Source organism: Cryptotermes secundus, unplaced genomic scaffold, assembly GCF_002891405.2.
Source record: "Cryptotermes secundus unplaced genomic scaffold, Csec_1.0 scaffold48, whole genome shotgun sequence".
NCBI classification, from domain to species: domain Eukaryota; kingdom Metazoa; phylum Arthropoda; class Insecta; order Blattodea; family Kalotermitidae; genus Cryptotermes; species Cryptotermes secundus.
The window spans coordinates 160213-181978 of record NW_019722965.1 but is presented as its reverse complement, the minus strand read 5'-3'; the positions used below and the strand labels follow the sequence as shown (position 1 = coordinate 181978).

General features: G+C 42.5%; 2 protein-coding genes across 3 annotated transcripts in view; both read right to left on the bottom strand.

Annotated features, from left to right (window-relative positions):
* Nucleotides 1-5772, bottom strand: part of LOC111861543 — a 63373-nt gene extending 57601 nt beyond the window's left edge. Inside the window, exons 1-2 of one of the 2 annotated variants that reach the window (XM_023846201.2) lie at nucleotides 4628-5772; nucleotides 2532-2778 (exon numbers count right to left, since the gene is read on the bottom strand). In XM_023846201.2, the coding sequence (XP_023701969.1) occupies nucleotides 2532-2778; nucleotides 4628-4801 (421 nt within the window). In that variant the 5' untranslated portion in view covers nucleotides 4802-5772. The remainder of the gene's footprint in view (nucleotides 1-2531; nucleotides 2779-4627) is intronic. The other variant, XM_023846202.2, reaches the window with a different exon arrangement.
* A 13275-nt stretch (nucleotides 5773-19047) lies between these two features.
* Nucleotides 19048-20598, bottom strand: LOC111861546 (axoneme-associated protein mst101(1)-like). Its single transcript, XM_023846205.1, has one exon. It carries the CDS (start codon nucleotides 20596-20598, stop codon nucleotides 19048-19050), a length of 1551 nt encoding a protein of 516 aa, XP_023701973.1.
* Nucleotides 20599-21766: the final 1168 nt, after the last annotated feature.

Sequence of the window (21766 nt, the reverse complement as noted above, 5' to 3'; positions counted from 1 at the left end):
TCAAGAATTTTTTCTTCTCCACAGCATCCTGTCGAATGGGTACCGGGGGCTTTTCCCCGGGGGATAAAGCGGCTGGTGCGTGAAACCGACCACTTACCTCCATCTAGTGCAGAAGTTAAGAAAGTATGGATTTATACATTCACTCCCCCATACGCCTTTATGGCCTAGTGCTTCATTAGTTAAGCACAGGGACATCTTTACCTTTACCTTATGTGATTCTCTAGAAACCACAACATATTTTTGTCAGATTTACGGAAATTCAGAATTACTGGGTTTCTGGATTTAGTCCATCTTCTGTTATTTTAAAACGTAGAGAATGCAACGTTTCAGAAACTGGATCTGTTTCCGTCCGTCATATAGACTCAGCACGAACGTACAGAAAACACGTTATATACATGTTATAATGTGTGGGGCGGACCACATAGAATGTATGTTTCCAGCGTTGTTGCCTAGCAATAGAATTCTTATTGTTGCGTACAGGTGTGTTGCGGGAATGCGTTTACTAAGCCGTTGCCTAGTAATGGGGATAAACATTAAAATAGCTATTTCATACATCTTCCCACCTCCTAGGTTAAAATAGGCCAACATAAATCATATAACACATTGTATGTGGTTGTCAAACTTAGTCTCTCATTCTCCGTGAAGAGTATCGACGAGTGAAAAAGAAAGGTCATGTAGAGAATATTCAAATGGAAGACAGACGAAGCAGCAATGAAATAGAGACAATTACATACAAACAAACTTGTTATTTATGCCTTTCGTGTCATATTAGGGATAAAAAAGTAGGTGCCACATAATAAATTTATGTAATATAATAAGCATACTTGACTTCCAATCAAGTCATTTTTAAAGACAACGAGGAAAATAAGAAATTCGCACATAAAGTTGCATGTTATTTAAAGTAATTTCAAGTGAGTCACACAGCAAGGGCAGTTCTCAGTTTCCAGTTGGAGGAGCAAACCTCTGGATGTGGAGAGTAAATGTAAAGGTAAAACTGTTCCTGTGATTCAGTAATTAAGCACTACGCCATGAAGGCGTATGGAGGAGTGGATGTGCCCACGTATTCTTGACCTAGGTACTAATTGGAGGTGAGTGGACAGATTCACTCCCCGCACATTGTATCTCCGGTGAAAGGGCTGGGTGCGCAGAATTACCGGTCTGGCCTACATGGAAAAGAGAAAATCTTGCCCCAGCCGGGATTCGAACTCCGAACCCTAGACCGTCCAGTAAGTAGCCAGTCGCTGTACCGACTGTGCTTTCTCGGCTCCCCACGTATGGAGATTAGCTACAAATATACTGAATAAAAAATCACACAAAATCAGATGTGGGATTTTCCCCCAAAGTGAGAACATTGTCAGGTAGAAAATTCTTAAAAAGCCCCAAAAAATTGGGTGGATTCTTAGGAAGGAACTTGGTAACAACTGAAGGGAATGAAAATTTGTATGTTGAATATTTTTAGTGCATATAGTGCTATTCACTATGGTGACAATGTAGTACAATGTGCGTAGTGGGAATCACAGGCAAACGAAATTAACAAACTACAGAAAGAACACAGTCAGGAAGCAAACTGATATGCAAAGAGGCACCTAAAATACATTGATATCATATGCTAATATCTGTGTATTCAGTACCAAAGCAACAGAATATAAAAATGAGAATTAAGCTAGAGAAATCTCTTGATACTGATATGTTGGGATTTTGGACTTTATCCATCGTCCAGGTTTTTAAGATAAATAAAAACACGACGTTTCGGAAACTGGATCTGTCTCCGTCCTCAGGTGAAGGAAAACACCTATTCAGTTGGGTCCCTTAGAAAGAGCTAGCCTCAATCCAGGACGGAGACAGATCCAGTTTCCGAAACGTCGTGTTTTTATTTATCTTAAAAACCTGGACGATGGATAAAGTCCAAAATCCCAACATATCAGTGTGTTATACACCATCGTCAGAATCCTATAGTAAATCTCTTGATGCTTAGGAGGAATATATACCACATAATAGACTAAGAAGTAACACTAGAGACATGCGAGAGAGTTGGAAGGTTACAACAGGATATAGTAACTGTTAATTTTATTTGCTGGTAACTCGTTTAACAACACCGTAATTAACTAAGATTCCATAACATCAAATGACTTGGTGATAATGAATCATGTGTGGTAGGAGCATTCGTAATCCAAGTGTGAGTTCCTATTTCGGTATTTGGTTGTAGGGACTGAAGAAATACATAAAGAACCTCAGTCAATATATTCAGTGTACTAACCAAGATTTGAACCTGAAACCTCACAAAACTTAAGCGTTACTGGTTGAACCAATTTGCTCAGCCTTGAAATAAAGTAACAAAATATGACATCTTGTAGTGTGGTAGAATGTTATCAATGTTATGGAGAAACTTGTGTTCCCATCTTCAGGGTTCATGAGGGAATGCGATTTTCATATTCGCTGAGGTGACAACTTTAAATCTGACTTATGTTTTTACAGTTCACATTATAGATATTGTGTAATTTACTCTTTGAACGTTGTTCTGCCTTGCTTACCGATAGTGGTGATCACTATGATTGAATAGAACAGTGCTCCAGCAAAGGACCATTGAACAACATTTTCGTCCTCTGTTCCGTCCCAACCGTCTGACTTCATGGACCGCAGCAGTTCTTGCTCGAACACTTTCAACCTGTCTCTCACTTTAGCTGTCCATGTGTCCTCTTTCAGCACATCTGTCGTTTGGAATAATATCCAGAGATCTTCCGTTACGTTAAAACGGATTCTACTGATATTACGTTTCACCTGAAAACAATTAAATACAATAACTTATTTCCAATAATGGTGTACTACACTTTTGGACTTCAGCAATCTTCTTGCATTCAAAACAGAACACAACATTTCGGAATCAGGATATGTTTCCATCCTCAGGTGAAAAGATGGTAGGATCTACTCAATTGGGCCCGGTATCCTCATAGAATTATAAGCGTATTTAATCTTTCGTTTTAATTTTTATTTATTAATTTGGCTTATTTGATGCCACAATTAAGGTAATTAATTTACGTAATCCAATTTCATCACTTAGTTTCGCGTTTTTCTGGGACTGGTAGAAGTAAATTTGGAATAGAGACATATTACCTTGGTACTTTTGCGCTGAAAGTAGGAGGGGCAGTCAAAAACTTTCCAGAATGGTAGTATTGCACTGTAATGGTAGGGCATACAGCAGCGCTTACCTAATCACCTTCAAAGTAGAACATATGCACACACACACACTTGCTCCACCGATCCTGCATTGTTGGAAGCACTGGCACATAACGCAAGGGAAATTCGATGTCTTCCGTCCTCACATGAAGGGAGAGGCACCTGCTATGTTGGCTCCCTTAGAAAGAGTTAGCATCAAGCACTGACTGAAGTCAGTTCATTCTAACGAACCCAAAATGGTAGGTGTCGCGGCCCCTCACATGAGGGCGACAACAAATACAATTTCCGAAGCGTATTCCTTAGTGTTATTCGGAATACGGGACAATGGACAAACTCCAGAGACTCAGCAATTCGAGTGTTATACGCCATCTTCAGAGCCATTTAGATTCTACTTAAGACTGCAGTTCCTTGATTCATATGGACTCATAATGTGCAGTATAGCAACTGATGTCTGCATGTAGTCAGCGATTCTGCATCTGTGCATGAGAATGGACAGATAGCACCTTTAATTGGACGGAAATCGTTCGAATAGCGTTGGAATATTACTCTTCACCACCGCGTCTTGATCTACACGGTGCCCGTACACCCTTCAATCCAGGTCTTACCGAAAGATGATACCGAGAAAGCGGGAACTTGACCACTATAAAACACTACTGCTGAATTTATGGAACTCTCCCTCTATTCTCCGGCACACGGAAGCGTAGTTGGTTGAGGCATTATGCTACAAGCCGGAAGGTCGCGGGTTCAAATCCCGATGAGGTCATTGGATTTTTTTCAATTGACCTCGTCCTTCCAGCCACACTATGGCCCTGGGGTCGACTCAGCCTCTAACAGAAATGAGTACCAGGAATTAATTAAATAATTTTCCTGGGGAGTAAAGCGCGGCCGGCACGTAAGGCTGACAACCTTACCGCCATCTTTGAGCCGATTGTCTAGATAATGTGGGACCCTCAACATCTCACAACCCTATGGGCCTTCACGGATTATTACAGGGATAGCTTTATTTTACTTACTTTACTTTTACTCCCTCTACTCTCCTGACATACCTTCATGACGTCACTCTTGAAACAAGTGGTGGGGAGTCGCGCAGCACTCGTAGGTTATGTAGTGACGCAGACATGATTATATGATGATTATAAATGATGTGCAAAAACGCTGTTGCAATCTACTTTAAGTTACACTATGAGCATTTGGCTGGAGTGACTGAGGAAACTAAGAAGAGGGACAGACAGCAGTTTGTCTCCAGGCAGATATTAATAGCCGACACCTCCTGAATAGAAGCAGAAATGTTAGGTACAGCAACTGATATTTTGCACGACGAGTTTTCTTGAACCACAGCGCTCTGTAAGTCTTCTTAAGGACGAATCGGGGTAAAGCTCCTTCTTTCTCCACACTCCGAGTGTTATATCGGCGGCAACCACAGAAACACAACAAGGAAACAACATAATCTTACCTTTATTTCATTGTGTGCCTCCAGATTCTGGAAGGTGAAGGCTCCCATTATGCAATACGACACGACCAGAGAGACAAGGGTCACGTGGGAAAAGAGGCAGGTGCATATTTTCCAGGTGTAACGGAGCAGCGTGCTGCACCGACTGGCCGCGACGTCCTCAGGTTCCTCCAGCATGTGGTGTAAAGTTTCTGCACATCCACTAAATCTTCGTTACACGCTTTTCCTACCCAGTTCGATGGGTTTAATAGTCACACAGCTTAAAGAACTGATATGTTAAGTTACAACACAGAATTCGATTTTAAATCAGTTAACACTGCATACGGCCATTTGCTTATAATATTTATTCAGTAGATAAAAGTGATCTTTCAAATGTATTTAAATTTTATATGATACCTGTTTCATGAGTGATAGATTATATCTGAATAACTATACGGAAACAGCTGCACATGGGATAGTCGCGGCTGAAAACGTGGTCATTATTTCTGTGGGTTATTTTAGGCCAATTCTATCCATCACCTACAAAACTCTGACGTCATAACGTATGTAAATTACGTAATTGTATGACGTAGTTTGGGGCGACTGAATCGTTCCCTCGAGGTCAATTTTCTGATTCCCAGCCTTTATTTTCTTTATATTTTCCTTCGTGTTCTCACAACATTAAAGGGAAACGGCTTACTTGATAAAGTGTCATAATTTAAAGTTACTCTTGAAATAGAATTTTCCTTTTCTTTCTTCAAACTGCACAATTTCACTCGAAACACGGAACACACACAATCTCTCGTCCACCACACATTCATCTCGCCGAACTCTTGTAGACGTTCTACATGTTATAAAGTGATGTTTGTCCTTTTTCTTTTCCACTTGGCTCCAATGCACGAAGTCTAAAAAAGAACACAGCCTATACCAAGAACTTCTTCTTCTGTGCAGGATTCCTTTGCCGTTGACTCCACACTCTCTCCCTTCCTAGAGCGACTGCTCTCCCCACCTCCCACTCCTCTGCAATCCATCTATTTCTCCCCCGTTTTCCTATTTTAATACACTTCCCCTCAGTAGTTCTACTCCATCATCCTGCAAATGTCGCCAAAGTGTTTACTCCCTCTCTCCCGCTAACATCATAACCAAGGAACCTCTCAGCACAGAAACTTTTAGCCCTCCATGAGGATTCTCAGAATGTGTCTAATTATCGCGGAATATAATGTAAATAATGAAATACATCTGTATCAGAAAATATATGGTAAGACAAATAGAGCATTACAAAGAGAGTACGGAAAGTTAAAAGTTAAAATTTCTTAAAGTGATGTCATTTTCCACATCCGTATGCGAAGTGAAAAAAAAAAAAAAAGGCCAGTGGCTTATAATTAAAGCAAAATTGAGTTTTTGAAAGCCCTGAGAATTTTTCAATATTAGACAGTATTAAACTTGAATTTTTAACGATGAAAGGAGACGTTTCTATACGTAACATCATAACTTAATAGTAATATACAATATACATTAATGGAAGAATAGCTTNGGGCGATACGTTCTTCCGAAATGTCGGTTAACACCACATATACACGGTGCCAAATCTCAGAAGACTGCTTTCTTCATAGTCACCGCCATGGAAGCCTCAAATCTTACAACTTCTAAGGTTCTTTCCTTGTTAAACTTACATTTCTCTATCACATTTATCCTTATATCTTATACTTACAACATAATGATATGTATCCATGACATAATAGCGTGATTCCATCCTCATTCATAATTGTGAGCCGAAATCCATTATTTAAATTTTACATATCTTTATAAATATCGTAATTTAAACAAGATACGAGTATATGATATTTCATCAAAACTGTACAAATTTCTTCTTAATGAATGTCCAGATGAACCTGGCACCATCACATCTATAATTTTAACATCTACGTGGCAAAAATGGGGGCTATCTGTTTTTCTCATTTTCAAGGAACAGCAACAGAAACTGTACAAGCTAGAATATGTAAATATGAAGCTGGAAGGGGGAAATGTACTATCAGAAGAGAATTCGCTCAAACAAGAGATAATTTTTGTTATTAAGAGTGATGAACGGAAGGAGCGAAATGTTTATTCGGCAACTGGAAGACTGGATTGCAGTTACTTCGACAGAATGGGCAGAGACAGGTTCCCTAAAATTCCAGATCGCCAGTATCCAACGGAGTGCAGGGCATGTACACATAAACAAAATCTGGATTTGTCTAAGCTGGAACATGTTCTTATCTAACTCCTGGATTGCAGAAGAAGAAACGTCACATATGCACTAAAAACTTCTGAAACTCAGTGAATTATTTGGTTCATAATTTTCGATAATTTCGACAATTTTGCGACACACAACAATTAACTAACGAGTTACCTCAAAACCCTACATAGGAACCGGCTACGAGGGGTGGCAGGATTATTTACAGGACGCTGTCACCTGAAAGAATATCTTTTCAATTTGGGATTGACAGATAACCCTATTTGCGACATATGCCAAGAAAAATACGAATCGGCCACACATATTCTATGTGATTATGAGGCCATAATTTCGTCATCTGGGCCAAATTTTATGGATCCAAACGACTACTATGATGCCCTCATACACAAAGTCCTACATTTCATTCGAACTTTGGGATTTATTAAGGGGTGACTAGAGGAGGAAGCACAATAAGTCACTGAAGGTCGCAGTACAAGGGCCGCATAATTCTGGTCCATCCATTGTGCATTCATTTATTCAACCCCAAATCCTGATAGAAGTACTGTTAAATGTTGCATAGGTAGAACACCCAAGTTGCTAATATATGGGTACGAATACGAAACTCAAAATAAAAGTGATAGAAAAATATGCAGTAAAACTGAATGCTATTGTCTTCATAGTCACCTGTTACAGAAACTCAGGTCTAACACCGCAGGATTGAAATGTTTGAAACTCTTTCTGTGCATAGTCTAAGTACTTGACAACGTAATTTACAGCTAATTGGATGGAAACCTAGGAAAATAACCAAGGACGAAATGTTGAACTGTGTTGGAATACACAGAGAGTTCTAACATGAAAGTCGGCTGGCCACAGACACTAGGAATTTCTGCAAGATGTAATGATCCCATGTGATATGGACTGCACTAGTGACCTGCTTTGTAATAATGATAATACTGTAATGGATTTGGTGATTCCGTTAGCAGGCAACAGTTCCGTAAACACGGTCCAGCAAGCAACAATAGCGGAAGCTGTGTTTTCTGTATATCCGGCTGACGCGCCAGTAGACTGGCTGGATAGCAATAACGTGATATGTGTTTACTGTAGGTCCATGTCCGTTTCGCGGCTGTATAAGTAAGTGACAGAATTCGATCAGGGCAGTTACGAGTTACGAGTAAGTCATAAGCCGGAGAAATGTGTCCAGAAGAATTTAGTTCCGAAGTTCGAGAGTGATCAAGATCAAAGCATCAAGTGGACTCTCGAAAATCACGTAGAAACAAGTCAATGTCTCAGAAACGGAATGACACTGAAACACTTTACATTTGTAAAATTGCGTGAGGTTCAGTCTTCTCATACCATATTAAATAATTGTTTAGGAAACCGCAACAAATTTAATACCTGGGTAGCTAGGTCGGTATTGAGACAAAGCTACTCACTGAAAGACAGAGGATCTGGAGTTCAATTTCTGGCAGCGTTCAGACTGACTCTGGGGTCCTCCCAGCCTACTGTCCAGTAGGTACTGGAGACTTGTTACAACAGAATAAAAAAAGCCGTTGCATCATTATGATCTCCCATCTCCACCTGTGTTCAATTAAGAATTCGTGGAATTGTACCTCTAATCCCCACACATATTTTCATGGCGTTGTTCTTAATTTAGCACAGGGATAACTTTGCAGCAAGAACATAAAATGATTTGCTACAAGTTCAAACCAGACAAAAAGAAAGTGAAAACTATATCGTGGTGAAAGGTGAACTGAAACGAGACATCAGACATCATGCCGCAGCAGGCTGGAAACTGCAATGTTCTCCACTCCCACCTGATGGTACTCATTGAACTAAATATCTGACTGATTGACTGACTAACTAAATAACTAACCGACTGGTTGATTGGCTGACTGACTGACTGAATAGGCACCTAACTGAATTACTGTCTCAATAGCTAACTGACTGACTGGCTGACTGACTAAGCAACCATCAGCAAATTCAAAGGAGCAAATTCCTTCATCGGAAACTGAAAATTGCTCAGCCAATTAAAGCATCCCCAAAATATATTTTGAACCCAAAGGCATTGTGACATGATAACCCGTTGCTAGGCAACGAGATGTTGAACGAGTTGCCATGAAGACGAACTCCTGTTTGCTAAGTCGGTTGTGAAGTTACGCAATAATGGAAAGAGGTTACCAACCCTCTTCTAAAGCAGGCTCTTTAAAAAGACTTCCACTCATACGGCGCGATGACGTCACGCTTCAACAGCACTAGCCATCACGTGACTGGGTATCTATGGAGTCATGCCTCGACCGTTGCTATGCAATCGTTCGGTTAACACGTTCCAACAATATAAGCTGTTTTCTGCCTGTTCAGTGCTGAGGCTATATAACGACAGTTAGAGACAGAACAGATTCCAGTATTGAGTATTTGAAGCGTATTTGTCAGAATTTTCGGAGTACTGAGACGGTCTGTGTGTGTTTAACTAACAGCAACTGGAAGTTCGTAGAAGACCTGTGAAGAATTTGTGTGTGCTGTAGTACAGTGATATTGGGAGTGTGTCATAGAGACGTTTATGGTTCCTGTGTAAAATCTGTTGACAAGAAACGGATAGTGACAACACTGTCAAGTCTTAGCCATGGTTCAGATCTGTTACCTAGCAACGACTAGTGCAAACATATATGGAAGACTTTATTTATGTGTTACAGCAATCATTAGAGTATTATAAGTAATTGTATTTACGACCTGAAAGTTGTTAATAAACCCATTTACCAATACGAACGGCGTCTTCAGTCGCCAAGCACATTACAGTATTGTAATGTGGATGGCCAGAGTGTTTCTAGGCAACGGCCAACAACCTGCCGTCGCTTAAGAGCATTCCCAGTCCAAGTCCAAGTCCAAGTTACATTGCGACTGACAGTCCGTCAGTGTGTCTGTCTTGGTGTCGAGCCCCGACTGGGGCTCATGACCAGATTTTTTATTTTTCTCTCTTTTTTTTTCTTATATGAAAGTTACTGTCCTGCTCATTAGGGTGCCCTCTCTGACGAGAGGTCGGGTCTGTCATTTGTTAGTCATAGTCCGTATTAGTATGTCCATTGTCAGTATTTACATATATTTACATTTTAATCTTAATTCCTATTTCTATGTACAATATATACAAGGCCTCTGTCAATCCAGGTTCGGTACAGCAGATNATTTTGAATGCCATGTGCAAATCGCGGACCGGTGTGCGCCTTGGAAAATTGCCAATCGTGCGGAGAACCTTGTTTTGCAGGCGCTGCAATTTCACTAGACGGGTGTCTGCCGCAAATTCCCAGGCGGGACTAGCATAAGTCATTACAGATCTAATAAGAGCTTTATGGAGGGTCAGTTTAATGTTAGCTTTCAATCGCTCACTTTTAAATAGGGAATATACTCTAATGAATGTTCTGAAGGCCTTGGCTTCGATCATTTCTATGTGTAATCTCCATGTCACTCTCTTATCGAAGATTACACCTAGATATTTTGCACTATTTACAAATGGAATATTTCTTCCATTTAGAGTAATACAAGACTCAGGCGGTCGACGACCACGAGAGAAGTAGATCCCCTGAGTCTTATCTTCATTAATTTTTATATTCCAGCGCTCACACCAGGTCCACATTGAGCTAAGACCGCGCTGGAGTTTCTAACAATAAAACCCTCCTTGCGATCTCTCGCATATAGATATGTATCGTCGGCAAAGAGGGCCAGGTTAACACCTTGAGTTTGGGGGGCATCATTTATGTACAAGTTGAAAAGAGTAGGGGAAAGGACAGAACCTTGTGGCACCCCTGCTTGCATTTCCCTTGGCGTTGACATTTCGCCTTCAACAGAGACCCTGAATTTACGTTTAGAGAGAAAGGACCCAATAAGCTTGGTCAAGGAGTTAGGGAATTCCAATTTTGATAATTTAAACAGCAAGCCTGAGTGCCACGTGGTATCAAAGGCTTTTTCGATGTCCAAGAACACTGCAGCCGTAGACATTTTATTGTTGAAATTAAGGGTCACGTGGTCCGCCAGCCTCATACATTGCAATGTCGTACTGTGACGTGCACGAAAACCAAACTGACTTGCGTTGAGTAGGCCTCTTTCTTCAATATGTTTACTGAGGGATTTCAAAATTACTTTTTCGAATAGTTTTCCTGTCGTGGACAGGAGGCTGATCGGACGTAAATTTTGAGGAAATTTCGGGTCTTTACCCGGTTTAGGTAAAGTTATTACTTTTGCTTCTTTCCAAGTTGTTGGAAAATGAGAGAGCCGAAGGCAGTGATTGAATAAATGAGTTAGGTGAACCAATGGTCGCCTTGGAAGGTGCATGAGGCATTCATTTGGGATGCCGTCAATTCCACAGGCCTTTTTTAATTTCAGGGACTTTATTAATTTCTGAACCTCACATGGTCTGATCCTTTGAAGGGGGTTGTCGTCTACGCTTTCCAGCAGAACTTGAACTCTAGCCTCCATCCGCCAATCCTGGTTATCGTCGCACAGATCTTGCGGCGAGAACTGAATTTCCAAACAGTCGGCACTTTCGTTGGCTTTATCCGAAGGGTGAAATTTATGGCCAGAAGAACCATGAATAGCAGTTGGTGCCCTTGATTCGTCTCTCTTTAAGAGAGATTTCGCAATGGGCCATGTACTCTGAGGTGTGACTTCAGCGTTACTTATTTTTTTTCCCACCGTTCAAGTTCCTTTTTACGGGTCATTCGCCTGATTGATTTGGTGACCCAATTGACTGCCGTTTTACACGCTGGATCCCTGGTTTCAGTTTTCGTAGCTTCCGTTTATATTTTGTCAAATGATCTAGACCAGGAAGATCGTTGTTTATGTCCGAAAGTGTAGTTTTACTTGTCGACAGCCTATATGCCGAAGCAATAGAGGCTACAAAGTCGCGTGCCGCTTTATCGGCTTCTACCCCCGAATTAATTTCTAGTTCAGGTGATATTAATTCAGAAGCGAGGCTTTGAAACCGCTCCCAATCTGTAAATTTTTCAATGGGTTCCGAAGGATTCCTAATTTTAACGTGATCCAGTATGTGGAATACTATTGGTAGGTGACCTGAGTCCAGAATATCAGAGACGATGACATCTGACACTCTGATATTTTGGTGAACCACGATGTCTAACACGTCACCATTTCCCGCAGGGGAATAATGAGTGGGGCACTGTGGTGCTGAGATTTCGAAATCACTCATATCAAATAAAGCCATAAGTTTCAAGCCTGAGGGGTTTGAAACTCTGCTCTTCCAAAATAGATGCTTAGCATTCAAATCACCTGCCAAAATAGACTTTCGCCTGAAGCTTAAGAGCTCAGTGATGTCAGCATCTCTCCAGGCAAAGCCTGGAGATTTATAAACAGCTGCAAGCAGTACTTCATTGTTACCAATTGGTATGCAGACCCCTGTCGCTTCTACTGAAACAAGAGGTGGTAGGTCTACATGGTAATGTGGATGCCTTTTCTTACTGTAACGGCAGTTCCGCCTTTTCTGCCTGAGTGGCGGTCGATTCTATAAAAGCGGTAATTTGGAATAAAGGACCTCTCATGAGGTTTCAGACGTGTCTCTGAAAACAGGGCCACATCTACGTGTACGTATTGTAGCTGTTTACTGAGCTCGTAGCGCTGCCTCCCAATGCCGTTCGCATTAAATGCTATGATTTTGAGGGGCCTATGAACTCTAGTGGCCATTTTGTTTCATTAGCTTTAGAACAATTTTAGTAATGGCCATTATTTTTTCCTCCTCGGACACTGCACCACTGACCTCTGTCATAATCTGCTGTACTACAGTCACTATTCTAAACATATTATCGAGAGATGGACGGTTTACATGAGTGGCCTGAATTGACTCACCTGTTTTTTTTTGTTCCTGTACAAGGACCGGGGAGCTCGGTTTCGTGGCTTCTGGTGGAACTGCCACTGGAATTTGGAGAGTCTGAGGTCGCTGCCCCTGCGATGTGCTGCCACGGAGCTCCGTCGCGAAGGAGACTCCGGGGGTAACGATATTCGAGGAGAACACCCTTCCCTTTGTAGTTTTGGGTGCTCTCTGCAATTTCCTCCTTTGCAGTTCCTCCCTCGCGTGTCTGCAGCACCGATAGTTGGCGGGATGGGGCTTCTCTACTTCCTTCAATTCGCAATTGCAGCAAGCTGGAGTGGAGGCAGTGTTCTCCTACTCTGGACACTCTTTGTGCAGGTGGCCACCCCCGCACCCCATGCAACGGAGAGGTTGTTTGCAATTGGCCCAGACGTGGCCAAACTGTTGGCAGTTGTGACATTCCGTAAGGCCACTCTGTGCTCTATATGCCTCAACCCGAATTGAAATGTGGCAAAGGCTTTGAAGATGGAAAATTTCTTGCGATTTTTCCTTCAGGGGTAGGGTGATAAGGAAGAGCGGAAGGTTCCTTGCTATCCTTTCTTCTGAGGGCGACCCGCCTGTGTTTGTCATCTGTTTGACGCTAACCACATCAAATCCCAGGGTCACCAGGCCATCAGATATATCCTCCGCAGGGGTATTGTGAGGAAGGTGACGGATTACAGCCTTTATGGGTTTTAGGGACTTGGGGAAAGAAGGTAAAATAGGAAAGTTTGTTGTTGGATTGATGGGACTTGACGGCTTCGAAATCCGCCATGCTTTTGTTGAGGACTCTGGTTCCGTTTCTGTTATTGCGGAACTCAAAGTCGCCTTTGACCACATTTTTCAGTTGCTTCTGCAACTGAATGAGGTTCACTGTGGACGTGAGAATTATTGGGGGGGGGGCTGCCTGCTTTGCCTGAGGTTCCCTCCTCCAGCGTAGTGGCTTCTGCAGCAGACGTGTCCGTTTCCATCATTGCCGCCCTGAGGGGGGCGAAGTAGTTCTTGGTGGCAACCTCTGTTTTGGGGTTCCCTTCGGCGGCTGCCGTTGATTTCTTTGGAGTCGGTGAGGATTCAGCAGTACTTTGTCGTTTCCGCCTCCGGACCTCCTTGAAGCCCTCCTCCCGAGCTGGGGTTCTCGTGCCTGATGCGCTGGCCTTTACCAGGGATTTCAGCTCGTTCAGCCTAACAGTATAGTTTCCATAGAGCGCACTGAGCAGCGTCTTGTCGGAGAGGGCTTGCAGTAATTAATCCTATTGTCGTCGGCGGTGCTGACTATTGCCGCCCATTCTGCACTTTCTCCAATCGCAGCAGTTGTGAAGCTGGCCACGTCCTCAATGCTGCACAGGATGTCGAATAAGCGTCTGTATTGGGTTTCGGCATCGGGGCACTGCTTAATAATTTCTTTAGATTCGGCCTTTAGAGCGGCACGTTTTTCGGCCCAGAATGCCTGGTACCCCCGCACATGGACGGCAGCCGTCTCTGGCTCGACACTTACAGATGCAACAGCCCAGACGAGTATTGATCTATAAGACTAGAAGATAGTAAGATACAACTCACTGCCCGCACTGAATCCACAAGCAATATTGCCTAAGACACAACAATAATTCACTCAGTAACGCGCAATCCAATCTCGAATCTTGTTGAACAGATTCTCACTCGTCGACGTCACTCCTTACTCAATGATCAATCCCGAACCTAAGAGCAGTCGACAATGGGATGAATGTTTATAGTACCTTGATAGGCGAAAGTCAGAGCGCCAATGGGCTGGTGAGATGGCTATCACGTGACTGGCTTTCTTTGGAGTCCATGTCACAACCGTTGTTATGCAGCGGTTAGGTGAAAGAGTTACAACAAAAGAGGGGTTGTGTTTTCTGTGTGGTCCGTGCCGAAGGCTTATGAGAGAAGTGAATTCTGAGTAGTAAATTCAGTCCTAAGCCGGCGAAGCGAATTGGAACCAGGAATACAGAAGAATACAGGAGGCCGGCCTGCGAGGTTTTAATTGTGATTAGAAGACTGTATTCATGTGTAATATTTGGAGTTATTTGAAGAGCTAATTTCTGTGTTGAGATCCGTTACCAGGAGACGACTAGTTTATGTGTGTAACAGTGAATGATGAAGTATGTGTAAACCGGCGATAGCGCTGTAACTTAAATATGAATAATAGAGTTTGTAACCGAAGTGCTAATAAACCCAATCATCCGAAGTAGAACCCGTCATTTCGTCACACGTACCACCCTACACGTGACAGTATTTTACCGTGTTGGCAAAAGAGTCCGCCACTAATTCCTACCACGAGCCAGATAAATCCAGTCCACACATTTCCGTCCCATTTCCTTAACACGCATTTACGTCTTCCAACTGGTCTTTCTCTTTCAGATTTTCCTGTCAACACTTTATAAGCATTTCTCTTTTCACCACGCATGTGCTCCGTTTTAATACTTGACATGGTGTACAAGTTATGAATCTTATCATTATGTATGTTATCCAACCTTTTGTCACTTCTGCTTCGATCCAAATATCTTCCAAGTATCCTGTTCTCAAAGCCACCTAATCTGTGTTTCCCCCTTAAAGCGAGAGACCAAATATCATACCTATGCAAAACAAGAGACTAAATTATTTTGCTAGTATTTTTAATAATTACATTTTCAGACAGCAGAGGTGAAGTAGAACATTCTGAATTGAAAAATAACAGTCATTCATCGAATTTAGTGTGCTCTAAAACTTCGTCATTGGAACAACCTCTCCCCCCGCATAAATTAAAGTAGTTATAAAACTCTGCAAGTTAACTACAGCAAGCACCAAGACTTTCATTCTTCTACTTTGTTTTGTAGCGGCTTCTAACAGTGCCTCTGCTTCCGTGGCAACAGTTAACCACCGATTGCGACAGCTGACTCCCGGCTCACGACTCAGTCCAGTCCAGTAAATTTCTGTGGGCCTCGCCAGCAGAGCCGTCCTTTCTTTCGAGCCTCGTCGATATTCATGACCTAATTTATATTCGTTCCAAGACCGTTTGTGAGTTTATAAATGAGGTCTTCCTTTTCGACGAGAGGAGGGGTTTGTCTTTCGGAATATTCACCACATTTGCTACACTGTAATTTCGTGCCAGGATACCTGCACTCACATTGTGTCAAGGTAAGAGCGTTTGTACTTTATGGCCACCATACAAGCTTAGTCGTTTTATCACAATGTTGCAAGGTGCAAGCTACACACAGGACATCTATCAATGCAGACTTCTACAGCAGATTATACGTTAACTTATTTTGTCACTCCGAAACGGCAGTTAGTCACTTTGATAGTCCTGGACATGACCGCCACCAAGTTAAAGCCTCTTATGCTTCTTATGCATGGCATCTTCTTATTAAACTCCATGTACATTTGGATTCCGATGACTTCTGATGACTTGTGCCGGTTTGGTGCATGATTCTGTTGTGAAATTTTACACGTACAGATTTTCGCGAACCGGAGTACAGCTGTCAGGATTGCGGAGAATGTTTTATAGGCACTGCAATTTCATGAGGTGTCCATTTTAATGTACCTATATCTGTACATGATCCAACTTATTATCACGTGATAGAGTGTAAATAAAGATGGGGTTTGTATTGGTAATTTGTTTTATTGAAATCTTACAGAAAGTAAGTACAAGTAACTATAGCGCTAATGCTAATTCACACACACTCTGCAGTTGTCTACAACACGCACTAATTCTTCTCAGCCTGCTGTGTCTTCACTCGTCCTTGTCTGGTAACGGCTCCCAACGGCGGATGTTCCCCTTACTCTGGGTTCCAGAACTATCCCCGTGCCTCGGCTACCAGTTCCTACCAGGAACAGCTCACAAGGACTGATAAGCAACAGTCCTGTAACTAACTCAATCACCAGCCAACAATCGCTACTCACTGAACTCCACTGCACTAACGAAACTGAATTAGTGAGAGTTACGAGTACTTTTTGACTGGAGGTCTGCGGTCAATCAGTTCTTCTTGGCGACAAGCTCCTTGATAGTCACGACCAATATTATTTTTCAAACGGAGCTGTTGTGGTCATAATCTTTAACTATCGAAAATAAGTGATGTCAAAGTCACATTGCGACTGACGGTCAGTCAGTAAGTCCTGGTGTCGAGCCCCATCTGGGGGTCATGACCAGATACTTATTACACTTGGACAGTTAAGGTCTTGATTTTGTGGGGCGCCCTCGCTGAACAGGGGACGGGTTTGTCTTTTATAAATGCTGCTGGACCTTGCCAGCACAAACTTTTTCCGGCCTGAGTCCGTTGGGACCTGTGATCATAATTTAATTCTCAGATTTCAGACTTCCTTTTCGTCGCATCCTACGACACGCAGGGTCACGGTGGAGGTATCAGTCCTCACAGCCACGCAGGTTATTTTAACTGAACTAAACACAATAGTTCGGGTAGAGGGTAAGCTGTGCACTCACGTGACTGAAGTTTCTTTCCTTATATCTGTTAAATGTTAAGAAAACTACGACATTTTTCAATAATAAATTAATATATTGAAATAAAATTTTACAATGCATATGTATCTAAAATACAAATAATTCAAAGTACATGAGTCATGCATTTCACACACAATGTTAAAAATAATGATAAAATTGATTCATATAGGCCGTAGTTAGAGAGGCGGGTACTGCAGGTATAGTGACTGACTATGAAGCGGACGGCTGAATATTCTGTGTTCGAATCCTCTCCACCTGGTCCAGACCGGTTCTGGGGTCCACGCAACTTCCTGTCCAGTTTGTATAGGAATTCTTTCCCAGAGGGTTAAGCGACCGGGGCGTGAAGGCGCCCATTGAGTTCCAGCTTCTGCCCAGTTTAAGAATAAGGGAAATTTATCAATCACTCCTCCATATGTCACCATGGCATCATGCTTAATTAGTAAAGCACCGGGAAAAAGTTTACCTATAGGCAATGGTTAAAGAAATTTCGTTGGTTGTAGGTCTTCATGCTTCGATGTGCTTTCGGTCATAAGCTCGATTTCAGGTGTCGAAAATTGGCGATTTCAGAATTCTTTTTTTTTCCCTTGGTAGGCTAAGTACTCTGGAGCATTCCATGACTATTGGTAAGAGGCATATTGCCAAGAAGTAAATTCGAAAAGTATGAATATAAAATGAGCGCCTACCTCTTCCTTGAGTTCGTCGCACTACACTGTTACTTGAGCCATAGCCTCCTTACATTGAAGTTTGAAGACTTTACCTTTGAAGTTCAAAAGCGCCCCTATTTTTTGTGCCGTCACTGTATCTGCTGCTGTACTTTGAACTTCTGCGTTTAAATCATCCCACAATTTTTAATCATCCGGATTTTAGCATTGGACTTTGTAATTACACTTCCAGAAGCACAGCTTCGTCCCGCCCCTCCACTGTTGGCTTTCTATCTGTCCCAATATGTTGGCCTTCTACAACTAAATAGTCTCCCTCTTTTGGGAAGTAGTAGTAGCAGCCTTCTTTTACAAAGTTATATTGCCCCTCCAGTAGCGCAGTGACGCCCAAGTCATCCTCAGTGGCCTTTCTATCCGTTCCCATGTGTGGATTCGCGTACTGAAGAATAAATTTTTTTGCGTGGTTGCCGCAGTCTCCTCTTACCAAGTTTCACAGCTCGTCCAGCAGCGCGTCGTCGTCGAGTTCCACGTGTGTGGCCCCTCTATCAGTTCCTATGTGTTGTACTTGATTTCCACATAAGTCTCTCTCTTTGCTAGGTTGCTGCAATCTGCTCTTACGAAGTCTGACGTTCTTCCAGCGGCGAATCATCGACGAGATCCTCCTCCCTGGCCTCTTTATTGGTTACCATATCTTGGACTTCGAGTATTGAAGAATTGCTCTCTTTTGCGATGTTGCCGCCGCAGTCTCATCTTAACATGTTTGATAGCCCCTCCAGCAGTGTGCCTTCGTCGAATTCTTCGTCTGTGGCCTCTCTGTCGGTTCCCATGTGTTGGACTTCTAGTATTGAAAAATCTCTCTCCTTTGCGAGATCGCAGCAGTCTCGTTTTACCAATTTTGAGAGCTCTTCCTGCAGCGAATCGTTGTTGTGTTCCATGTACTTGGCCTCTTCATCCGTTCCTATGAGTTTTACTTGAGTTCCACGTAGTCTGTCTCATTCGAGAGTTTGTCGCAGTCCCTTCTTACCAAGTCTGAGCCTTCTTCCAGCAGCGCATCGTCGTCGAGTTCCTCGAATGTGTTCTCAAGACCCGTTTCCACGTGATGGACAACGAATACGGAGAAATCTATTTCTTTTGTCATGCTGTAGACGTCTTTTCTTACAACATTTAATAGGTTGTTTATTAGCTCATCCTCTACGGCCTCTACATCTGTTCCCATGTGTTGGACTTCGAGAATTGAAGAGTTTTCCTCTCTGCTGTAGTCTTCTCCTACAACGGTTAATTTCCCTTCCTAAAGAGCAGCGCCTTAACGCTGGGATAGGAAGTTTCTACTTCAAGCTTCAGGGAGTTCCTCTCCCTTCTCATGGCATCCCTAGCTGCTGCTGTGCGTTTGGCTCTCAATTCGAATTCCTTTCGCTCTTTTTCCATATTTTCGCAATCGTGGCTTACAGAAGCCAATTGCTTTTCCAAAAGAGCACGCCTTTTGCACTGAGTCAGGAGCTTCTCTTTTTCAAGTTTTAGGGCGTCTATAGCTCTAATCATGACGCCTCTTTCCCTTACTGCCTTTTGCGATTGTAATTTGTAAAAGTCTCTTTCTTTTTCGAATTTGTCGCAAAGCAGTCTTGTAGCGTCTAATTGGTTTTGCAGCAGTGCTTTGTCTTTTATCTGGGCTAGGAGATTTCCTCTCTCATGATATAAGGCGTCCATCTCTCTGCTTATGTTTCCTCTGTCCCTAGCTAATTTTTGAGCCCTAAATATGGAAGCGTTTCTCTCTTTCTTTATTACTTCGCAGTGCTGTTTCACAGTGTTCAATTGCTTTTCCATTAGAACACAGTCCTTAACCTTGGCTCTGAGTTTTTCTGTTTCAAGTTTTAGGTCCTCCGTAACCTTACTTATGGCCCTAATACTACGTTCTGAGCGTCGGTATGTAGATTCGAAATAGATTTTTTCTTTAGCCATATCCTCACGTTGCTTCCTTGCGACTTTTAATTGTTCTTGCAGGAGTTCAGCGGCCTTGCACTTGGCTCGGAGTTTTTTCGATTCAAGTTTCAAGGAGTCTCTGTCCTTGCTTAACGTGTCTATATCTGTTGCTATGTTATGAGCTTCTGACAGCAAAGCTTCTCTTTCTTCTGTGACTTTCTTGCCTATGTGTTCTAGAAATCTTAATTCGTATTGGTTTCTGAACTCCTCTGACTCAAATCTTAGGATGTGCCTTTCATTCTTTGTATTATATTCTGTTGTCGCTGCCTTGTTTTCGGCTTGTAGTATATGCGCGCATCTCTCTTTTGTGACTTTTGGGACAGGTTTCTTTAGTGTCCAAGGATCCCTAGGCTGGGTTCGAGCTTCTGCTGCTCGTTTTATGGCGGCCCTGTCCCTCTCCACAGTCCCTGCTTTACTTCCTCTGCACGTTCGTTTGTAAAGGAGTTGCGATCCTCTGTCTTGAACCATTCCAGTTTCTCTGGTATTGTCCACTGCAACCTCATCAACCTCATTTTCTTCTACTTTATCCTCTTCACGTGAAGTGCAAGGGTCTGAGTAGTGCAAACCAGNTCTCTCTTTTGTGACTTTTGGGACAGGTTTCTTTAGTGTCCAAGGATCCCTAGGCTGGGTTCGAGCTTCTGCTGCTCGTTTTATGGCGGCCCTGTCCCTCTCCACAGTCCCTGCTTTACTTCCTCTGCACGTTCGTTTGTAAAGGAGTTGCGATCCTCTGTCTTGAACCATTCCAGTTTCTCTGGTATTGTCCACTGCAACCTCTTCAACCCCATTTTCTTCTACTTTGTCCTCTTCACGTGAAGTGCAAGCGTCTGAGTAGTGCAAACGAAATCCCATTTTTCGAAGCGTAGTTCCTTGTATGCGCTGTAAATCTTCACTCTGTAAATAATTTCACAACACTCATTAGAGGCCTATGAATACTGGCATTTTCTCTTGTCTAGAAATAATGAATTAGATCACAATAAAATATAGTAGTACCATACGTCAGGTATTTTGCTGTAAAATGTTTGGCACCTTCCCAATTTTGTGTAGGCAGTGAAATCGGAATTTAATGCCTGCAATATCAAGGTAGTCGTCCCTGTTCTGCCGTGGTGACAGGGGGCGTGGAGGTGTCCTGACACTGCCACCATCTTTTTGAGACTTAGGGAGGGGCTCACATAAATTTACAATCACTGACGTATCTGCCGCCTTGGCTTGAGTTTGCAATTCTCCTGGAGGATTCGGAGGGAGGCTGGAGTCGGCAGGGAAGACGATAAAACTTGAGGGAATGCTAGGTTCAATTAATATTACAGCGCATTTCCATAACACTCTATTCACCCATGTCGCTATATACATAATACATAAACCAATTGCGACGTTCGTCGGTTCGCATTACATGTGGGTTTTTATCCTGTAGCATACACATTAGTTCACTCCTGTCACCCTGCTATTAGGTATCCTATCACTCTATCTCTCTTTCTCAGTAAACCTAGTCCATCTAGTCTTCACTTTCTCTCCCTGGGGTTTGCACTTTAATATTATCACACTTAATGTTCATGGGGATAAGAAGTAAGTCTACTTACGTGAGCTGAGGAAACAGGCCGCCATCACCAACCAACAACTACTCATCGCAATCACTCTCTCGGCGATAGCCTACGGCGGGACTCCTTGACAATTAATAATATTAAAAAGTTCTTTGATTGATTCCTCTAGAGCTTATGTACCCTCTATTCGCTGACTCGCTGGGTTCCGGGGGTGTATTCACCCGCCCATCCTGACGTGATTTTGGGTCGGTGTGGTCCACTTATTGGCTGTTTATCGAAAAGTTGTTGGCCACTTCAGTTCATAGAGCTTCTTCCTCAATGTCAGTGTTATTACCTGTTGTGCCTGTTACTCTTCTTTGCAAACACAAGCTTCCTGGTACGTTTCATTATTTCTGTTTCTTAATCTTAAAATCTAGACACCATTATTCTAAATTACCCAAAAAAACATATCTACTTGTATATAACCCTTGGGCCATAACAGT